General features: G+C 45.9%; 1 protein-coding gene across 1 annotated transcript; it reads right to left on the bottom strand.

Moving 5' to 3' along the window:
- Positions 1-342: 342 nt before the first annotated feature.
- LOC308191389 (calcium/manganese antiporter SLC30A10-like) lies at positions 343-6,893 on the bottom strand. The gene is made up of 4 exons (XM_080583705.1): positions 5,759-6,893; positions 5,401-5,484; positions 1,708-1,947; positions 343-970 (listed from the first exon to the last, which is right to left on the bottom strand). Exons 1-4 carry the CDS (start codon positions 6,744-6,746, stop codon positions 498-500), a joined length of 1,785 nt encoding a protein of 594 aa, XP_080439831.1. The 5' UTR covers positions 6,747-6,893; the 3' UTR covers positions 343-497.
- Positions 6,894-9,988: the final 3,095 nt, after the last annotated feature.

The following is a 9,988-nucleotide window of genomic DNA, read 5'->3' on the forward strand; positions in this document are numbered from 1 at the left end:
GAAGCACGACGGTTACTGCTAAAAATGAACTGTCTATGCAAAGTGGGTTTTGAGGATCAGTAAAACATCTCTACTTAAGTCCTTTATAAATATACAGTACTTCAGCCCAGTACAATCATTAACTCGCTACAGGGCTCTCAGGAAACAGCTCACTTTGACAGAAAGGCAAGAGTTTCATTCCCAGTGGCACTGGTCATACACTGCAAGCATCAGGGTGGACAGCAATACACCTCATCCACTCTAACAACAGGAATTCACACATGGTTTGGTAAGGAACTGTGTTAGGCTGTATCGGAAAACTCTTAGATGAATGCACACTTTTCATGGAAATATTAACCCTTATTTCAGATACAAGCTTTTTTAGGTGTATTTTGGTTTACAGCTAAAGCACAGAAATCTTTTTGCCACGTTAACTTCAGCTACAACCACTGATGACCCGCTTTCCTGCCTGGACACCTTTGTTCTATGAAAAAATTTTACAGAGTAGACCAAATTGTTTAAAATCGCGTACTGCTCAACTGCGACTTGTCAGACACTTCACAATTTTTCTCGTCTTTAACACTATTCTCTGTCAGTGCACACTCAATAGGGATTTCAATATCGCTTTTACTTGAACCATTGTCTTTATGCAGTGCAGAAAGGCAGCTATCATTTTTCTCGGTATAGCCATTACTTTTAGCCAGCGGTGCCTCCTGCTGACTGCAGCAGAGCTGAGAGTCACAAGCTTTTGAGATGCAGGGCGAGCTGCACAGGAGGTGGGAGGTCTTGTGGTCAATGTACTCAGGCTGGATGGTCACAGAATGGATCCCTGCTTCATGGAAAACCTTTCTTATTTTATAAGCAGCATCTTGGTAATCAGTAGGGGTTTGGCACTTGACATGAAGAGTAGCAATATTCTTGCCACCTGCAAGCTCCCATACATGCACCTCATGAAGGCTGCTAACCCCTGGCACACGAGCTAGTCTGTCAGCTGGAAAACATAAGAGAAAGATGTTAGATGGTTTGGTGTGCTGGCTAGGCCTCACTGAGAACCTAATCCAAAAAGAGCGGTCTCCAGTCTTTCAAGGAGCTGTACTTAATAAGACACATCTGCTACCTGCTGACTTTGGTTCTTATGCAAGGTGACCATGCAAGCAGTCCCCTCCACTCCTTCTGAGCCCACACCATCTCTGCCCACTGGCCATTTACCCACAGCTTATAGAAGCAATGTTGGAGTACCACTTCCTTGGCCAAGGTCCACGTATTCTGGTTTGTTTAACCCTGAGTGCGGTAGAACTCCAGAAAGACATATGTGCTATGCCACAATTAACCAGTGCAAACAGTGCTAGGGAGCTACAAAATTAGCCAGTCTTAATAGAATTTTCTAAGCTGTTTTGGAAGCCCTTCAGAAGAAGCCACTGCAGGGTTGGGAAATATTATAATTCAATGCCATTTCTTTCACAAACACCCCACATAAAGCATTAACAGCTCAAGACCTGGGTATTTTTGATGTTTTTGGAGTACCACATTCTCAAAATGCATGCTTTAACTAATCCAGAGAGATTTGAGTCATGTTGCTAGGACACAGGCACGTGACCATTTCCTCACAGTTCTTGAGAATTTAGGGCTATTATGAGTAAATAATCCAAACATGTCATTCCAGAAATAACATATGCATTGAAATCTATCATTAAAATTAATAGCATTTCAACAACAAATTTGACTTACTCAGTAGTTGCATATTAACACCTTTGGGAACCATCTGCAACAAAATAATTGAGGTCTCTTTGATGAGTGGGAATGCAGAAGACAAGATGATGACCACCATAATTATTGTCAGGCTCGGATCGATGTAGCACTGCCAGTTACAAGGAGCATTAGGCCCCAGAGGAAGTACATGGAAGATTGTAGCAGCAACTACCACAACCACAGACCCAAGTGCATCTCCCATAACGTGCAAAAGAACACCTGAAACAAATGAAAAATTCCATTAGTTTTTTGGGGTTGTTTTTTTTGAGCAGCAATAATGCTGTATTTTTCAAGTCTGTTCTACCTGACATGAAAAATGCAATATTCCAAGCACTCAAATCATTACCAGATTTTTCAATAACAGCTTTCAGAACAAAACATCAAGGGAAATACTGACTCCAAACCACAGCTGCTTAAGTGGGATGCATTATTAAACACATAGGGTACGCTAGCAACTGCAGTCCAACTCCAATGCCATGGCAACACAAAGTGTCTTTACCTAAATGCCTGCAGATTATTAAGAGATCCTGGCACATGAAATCTCAACTCACAATTAAAAATTGATGACTAAATCTATCAGTTCTACCCTGGAAGCTAAGTCAGCCACAGACCACCCCTGGTGACTAATAATTATTTCTCCTCAATCAGTTTCTACTACTCTGTTGAAATCCCAAAAAATTACTAGAGTGAAACCTAAGGATTGACTATTCTTACAGTTCCAACTGCTCTCAAACTCCATTTTTTTGGATCAAGCTTGATTACTAATATTAAACTTTGTCCCACCAACACTACTAGCGCTCAGACTCACAAAAGACCAGAATCCAGTTCAACGGTTAGGTGCATGGATGCCACAGGTGGTTTTGTTTGGTTCATTTTTTTAAAATGTGCATGTACTGCTCTAAATTCAAAGGAATGCTGTGTACCACTTCTTATGTCTATAGATAAATTTTTGCACTCAAGGTAAAGACAGAAAACAGGCTCTTTTAATAACTCTTCACTGCTCTTTCAAGTGCAATGAACAAAGCACTGTTCTTGCTACAGTTACAATAGTGTAAAAACTTCATTTTTTTCTTTGTTTTTCTCACTGCATAATCTTGCCTCTTCCTGTCACTGCAAGAAAATACTCCAGTTTTTTCTGTCTTTACTGTTCAGACTCAGGTTTCATTCCAACCTGTGCCTAATCTGTAGTACCTCTACGTATATGAGGTTAATTCCTTTGACAATACTTGTTATTCAGAGGATGTGACAGAATAAAACGGGCCAAATCCTTTTAATGTCCCTATTACAAGCAATTTCCAAAGCTCCACTCCAATGTAATCCCTTCCTCCAGGCTAGAGAAGCTGTGAATGGCTTCCTCTGAAACTCATTAACAACACAGCTAAGAGTTTTGACTCCTGTGACGATGGATTCTGGGTTTCTTCAGACCTAGAACCATGCCCGTGCTGCTGCTCCATGCCAGCTCTGTGCAGGAACGCAGATCCTTAGCACAAGGGATGGAGGCAATAACCATCGGGGTTCCTTGGAACCACTTGGATAAGATAAGAAAGCATAAACTCGCACTGAATCCAGCTCTTTCTGCTCGAGTCAGGAGTGTGCTGCCCCATTTGGCAAACTCCCACACAGTTTCACTTGCCGTAACAGTGTTGCAGTGTTTCCTCTTTCATTTATAAATAATCTGGATTCAGCATGTGCCATCAGCTATTGCACTAACAAGAGGGATAGGCAGGATGCAATTTCTAAGGTAACTAACTAAAGAATGGAGCTTAAGAAGAGTGTTCCAGGAAGACTTCTTTTGAATTAAAAAAAAAAAAAAAAAAAAACAGTATACATGTAAGAATTTTGAAAAACTGTGAATTGAGAATGTCAAATTAGAAAAATGCTTATTTAACTGACAGGCAAAGTGGTTAATACATATGTCTCAGTTATGCATCACATGAGGGAAAAGAAACGATCCCATTTCCCTGTAGACCCCCAAACGCTACGGGTATAAAAACAGAACTGGAAGGCAATTTTTATTTAATAGTCATTAAGGTAAGACTATAGACAACACACAGCTTCCAACAGCTTGTGTGGGAAAGTCTGAACTACTCTGCATATGTTCAAGAAGTAAAAGGAATAATTTTAGACTACAATAATTAATCCAATTAGACAGAATATCTGGATTCATGTTCTTACCATTTCTACAGCCAAGGAAGCAGTTCCTCTATCAACCCTGTTTGTCCAGCCAAGTTTTTTAGGGAGGCTCAGATTCTATAGTGTACCTAACTTTTTACCAAGTGACTGTGAAGTGCGTATAGCTATATAATAGCAAACTCAGATTTGCATAATAGCAAATACAGATTTTGCATTTTAGAGACATCTGTAACTCTGGCTAACCAAAATGGATTTTGCAAAGACAAAATTAAAGTAGCATCTAAAGAAAAATTATCTTTTTACAACTTAAGAAAGCCAGGCATCTTAAAATAACTGATAAAAAAAACTCCTCATCCTTCAGACATCTTTGACACTTGCCAGCATCAGTATGCCTAAACACTGTTGTTCAGGCAAATACAGCCTTCCCTAAAACACACTCACTGGTTTCTTATCCTTCTCTCCTCCATCCCTGAAGATGGCAGTTTGCTATGCCAATACTCCTAGCACTTTAATGCCATAAAATCCAGCAACACTGATGCCTAGATATTCAGGCAATTGTTGTCACTCTAGCACGTGGTTTAGTTTGCAAGGTGTCCTCCCCTACACACACATTTGCATAACTCTGCAAGCATTTTTTTAATCTGTTTTGAATAAACAGATAAACAAACCAAAAAAATAGGTGCCTGACTGCCATGACAACCTCATCAGATGAATTCATGTGATGCCAGCTTGTATGACTTTGGAGGAAGACCACACCTTCTCAGATGCTGCTATGTGACCACAAGAAGCCTGAGGCTATCACTTTATTTTTGTCTTTGTAACAGTCCTTTCCTAGAAGGGAAAATCATTGTCAAATACACCACCTTGTGCTCTGTTAGGAATAGGTACATAAATCCATATGCATATAAATACTTATATGCAGGGACTTGGTTAATTTATTCCTAGATGTAGTCATAATGTTTCTCTCTGCAGATAACAGAGATCTGCCAAAGCAGAACATAAAAGGGGCTTGACTCTGTACTAGACTCTCTCAGGAAGAGGTTCACAGTTCAAGGACTTGGAAAAACACATGCAGAGATACCGGTTTCAACACCTTTCTCCTCGTGCTGACTACAAAACTTGTGACTACCAGTGCTGGGATTTAAAGAAGCTCTGTTTTCTGCCTAAAAGCATTTCAAACTTGAGAACCACCCAACTAGTCATGCAACGACAAAGAAAAGTCTCATAGATACCTGCTTGACCTTCCTCTATGGCCTCTAGTGGCTTGAGCTAAGTGCAAGGAGCTTTGCTCCTTTCCACAAAGCCCAGCTGCAGTCTTCTACAGAACCAAAATGAGCCAAACCAGCACCACATAGATTTGCCATTACCCATGCTATCTAACATGACCAAAACCTTTTTGCTAACTGTGTCCAGACACGCAGAGGGGTCCTCAGCTCCATCTCACACTGACATTTGGGGGGAAAAAAAAAAATTAAATGGAAGGTAGAAAGTGTTTAAAGTTAATGCAACATTAGCCTCATGCTGCCATGCCATACATACCTCTGATGTTCAAGGCTTCGGACTTTTTCTCTACTTTCCTCTCAGACCCCTCTTCAGGGCTTTTTTGGTCGTTTGGGGATTCACCTGCATTCAAAGAAGAAACGCTGTGTTGTGTATAAGTTCTACAAACAGAAAAAACATCAACCTTCTCAAGACCAGCTCCTTTCCAAGAGACGACGAGAAGCCAAGCCCGAGGTCACCCCGCACCCCCACGGCCGGCCGCGCACAGACGGAGGGGGGGGGGGGGGCCCGGCGGGGAGGGGCGGCACCGGGGGCGGGCAGGGGGGGCCGGGGCAGGGTTGGGAGCGAAGCGGGGGGCACGGGGAGCGGGGCCGGAGAGGCTGCAGCCGAAAGGCACCTGCTCGGTCGGCGGCGTCCCGCGGCTCGGGCGCCCCCCCCGTCGGGGCGGCGGCGGCGGCAGCGGGCGGCGGGGCCGGGGTGGGGCGGCGGCGGCAGCAGGCGGCCCAGTCCTGGAAGACCAGCAGCCCCACCAGGTTGACGGCCAGGCCCAGGGCGCCGACGATGAGCACCAGCTCGGCGTCGTCGATGCGCTCGGGCCGGGCCAGGCGCAGCAGGGCCTCCACGGAGATGGTGAAGCAGAGGGCGGTGAGGAAGACGGCGTTGCTGAGGGCGCCCACCGCCTCGGCGCGGCTGTAGCCGTAGGTGGCGCGGGGCCCGCGGCGGCTGCGGCGGGCGATGCGGCCGGTGGAGAGCCCGACGCAGAGCGAGATGAGGTCGGACAGCATGTTGAAGGAGTCGGACACCAGCGCGATGGAGTTGCCCAGGTAGCCCGACACCAGCTCGGCCACGAAGAAGCCGGCGGTGAGCACCAGCATGAAGATGAGGCGGCACGTCTTGCCCGAGTACCGCCCCATGGCCCGCACCGACAACGCCGTCGGCACCCGCAGCGACCCCGGCCCGGCCCGGCCCGGCCCGGCCCGGCCCTTAACGCCGCCGGCACCGCCCCGCCCCGCGGACCGCCCCCGACCGCCCCCCAACCGCCCCGCCCCGCCGGTACCGGGGGGCTGCGGGGAGCCCCGGCGGTGGCGGACACGGGGGGCGAGGGGACGCTGGGGGGGGGTGGGAGACCGGGGGCGGCCCCGCACGGGCGGCGAGGAGAGGTCGGGGCGCGGGGGGAGCCCCCCCCGGTTCGCCCGGAGCCCCCCCGGGCCGCCCCGACGGCGGGAGGTGGGTGCGGAGGGGCCGGCCCCGCGCCGCGGTACCGACGGCCTGGGCGAGGAGGGCGAGAGGGGGGAGACGGACGGACAGGCGGACGGACAGACGGACAGACAGACGGACGGAGCCCCCTGCTGGGCCGGGCGGCGGCCGGGGGCGGCGTGCGCCATCCCGCGGAGAAAAGGTGGCTTCGTGCGGGTGCGCCCGGCACGGGGGTGGCTCCGCTGTTCGTGGGGGCTTTGTCGCGACAGTCCTCGGGACAGTGGCAGCCCTGCCTGCAAGGGGAAGAGGACAGCGCCCGGCCGCCGGCACAGCGTTTTGAGGCGAGGGGAGAGGCTGGTGATTACAGGGGGTGCCAGGAAATTAAGCCATTCGCAACTGCTTGGTCCTCAGAAACGACAGCCGATGTCACTAGACCTCCAGCGATCCCAAACTGGACTTGGGGTCATCATACCATTTTTTTTTTCCTCTGTCACTTCAGAAGCAGATAAAGAAAGAAAATCAGAACCAGGCCTAAGCAGAATAAACTTAAATAAAAGATGTGAGGCCTAAAGAAAATAAGGTCCTTGAAGTTACACCCTGTGAGATGCTGAGTGTTTCTGTTACCCAAGACACACAGCAGTGCTGGAGTTGTGCTTCCACAACTACAATCCGTGCTGAAGTGCCACGTCAGGCATTTCACCACGCTTGACAAACCATATATTGCAATCAGGTTATGGACCAGCACGGCTGGGCAACACTATCATGTCCCTCCTACCGAGCTGCTCTTCTCTACAACCAGAAATTAATTAAATGCCACGAGAATCTTAAGTCCAAAGCAATTGCATTGGTACTGCTGTTAACTAAGTTCAATGCTTTGCATGAATACATCTTTTAAACGAGGCCTCTTAGTTCCAACTAAATTCTGTGTACACAACCAAACCTTTTTTTTTTTTTTTTTTTTTAATTATAACCCAAAACACATCTTAACTTGTGGAGTGGACATAAGCAGCCATCCAGGGGATAACCTCTCATGTATTTGCAAGGATTAACAAGCACAACTCCCGGTTACTGGATATTGTTTTCTACATCCTTCCCACATTCAATGCCCAAGTGATGAAAGTACCCTGCAATACTCAAAATTAACAGATGCATAAAAATAAATGAATTGAAAAGAAGACTTTCAAGAAAGGTGTATCATAAAGACGAACACAGCAGTGGGAGCAGATAGCATAATTGCATCAACACACATTGCAGCTACAACATTAGACCTAGCAACATATGATGAGAGACTTTAAATGGTAGTGCCAAATAAAAAGCAGCGTGACAGAGCTAGGAAAAAAGAGAAGAAAACTATGCAAAAATTACAAGAAGTTTAAGCAAAAACTTAAAGACAGGCTATATCTTCTTTAGTATAATTAATGACAGCAAACGCTGCCTCTGGCACTTCACTTTACAGTCAGAAAAATCACTAAAGCCCAGTTTATTGCAACTGCATAGAACTGGAATGAATTATCAGTGGTTCTTATTTTAGGACTATGTATAATACAGTAGCTGAAACATCATTAATCCTCCTGTGCAAAATATACATTAATTCTCTTTGAAAAGTATAACATGTCATAGCCCGGAACTCACTTCAAAAACATACAAATATCGCAGTTGCTTTGAAGAAACCGTACTAAAAATATTATTTTCACCAAATAAGGTTGTGACTAAGTCCCCTCAGATGGAGCACAATTAAAGATGACTCACTGAACAAGTCAGGAGCAGTACATGCTAAGAGCCTCAGCTCCGAGCCTGTGTCTGCTGATCCACTGATTCTTCCTCCTCCTTCTGGATCAGGGTCTTTACTCCTTCCCCACTCCTGCCCAACATTTGATTTACTTTCTGTCCTCTGAGCACTTAGCAAACATTTCATTGGAGCATTTAGTGAACATTTCTTTTGACGTGATCATTTTCTCCTGCTTCTTGTTTCCTGGCTTCTGACCAGTTTATCCATGCAAAGAACTTTCCCTTCATCCTGTGGCCGCTAGAAAGCCTCTGGTCAGAAGCCTCTCAGAAACCCAAGCTTTCAGTCACCCCACAATGCACCCCACAAAGCCTCCCCAAGTCTGTTCATCAATGCACTGCAATCACTTCCAACAAACTCCCAAAACTGTCATCTGAACAAAGTTACATCAACCATTCTTGTTTAGTAAGTCAAGCCACTTTCAATAACAAGAATAATTAATTTGGCTCATTCTCCAGAATAAAGAGCGTGTGTCTTATCCCTGTTGCTCCTTTGCACTTCGATCCCCTTCCACATAGACCTAAAGAAAGTCTTGATCCTGCATGTAGGAGCCACCAATCCTTTTACTGGGGATTTCCCTTGTGGTTCTGCTTGCACTGATCCACTTGCAGTATTGGGGAGTTGGACCTTGAATCCTTTTAGAAAGGAGACATGGTCCCAATTGTTCTGCAGAGTGCTTAGCACCCCTGTGTGTTTTACGCTGGCTGTAGGCATCCAACAGTATAATGCTATAGTACCACTCACCCCTCCACAAATGAGATTGCCTGAGCAAGCTATGTGCTATTAAACAGAACAATCAGCCCAAATATCCCAATTCCCTCTATTTCTGAATACATTGAGTTGAACAAGTCCTTAATAGCAGGTTCAGAAAAGGTTGTCCAATGCTTCTTGAATTATTTGTCAACTTTATTTTCAGCTACAATACTGCTAGAAAACCTGTTGCTGCAGTTTCCCCACCCTAGTCAGAAGCAGGAATTGGTAAAATTCTTCTGAACAAGACAACTTTCCTTCTGAACAGCAAAGTCCCAAAGCACTTCTGCAAGCTTCAGGATTTCTGTGTGCCAAGTGTTTAAGGCTCTCTACGCACCAGTTGTTAGCACTTTTAGGTAAAACAGCCACGAGGGGTCAGCCCCTATATCTAACAGCCTACCCCGACTTTGGCCATGTGGGATGCTTAGGTAGCAGTAGGAGTAGGGTAAGTATATACAGAATCATAGAATATCCCGAGTTGGAAGGGACCCACAAGGATCATCAAGTCCAACTCCTATTGATATCATATCCTATATGATACTTCCCCAAAATACACTTCCATCCTTCAAGTGTTTTCAGCTCAAGTGAGTTTCTGAGCTAGATACCTCTGCATCTAGTAGCCTTCAATGAATTTCTCTTTCATGTACTTGCCCAGCCTTTCACTCATCAGTGTAAACTTAACATGTCTTCTACCCATGGTGAATTCATCTCTTTCTCCCTGGATCCTTAGTTCTTGAATTAGAGAACAGAATGAACAGGCAAGGACTACTGACCTTCCCCATGCCACTCATGCTTTTGCAGGCTGTGATCGCCTCCTCCTTAAACTACCTATTTTCAAGATGACAGGTTAAAATCTACTTAGCTGTTCCCTGCAGAGAAGCCATTACCAGCCTT

The sequence above is a fragment of the Anser brachyrhynchus genome (assembly GCF_964034855.1).
Source record: "Anser brachyrhynchus genome assembly, chromosome: 3".
NCBI classification, from domain to species: domain Eukaryota; kingdom Metazoa; phylum Chordata; class Aves; order Anseriformes; family Anatidae; genus Anser; species Anser brachyrhynchus.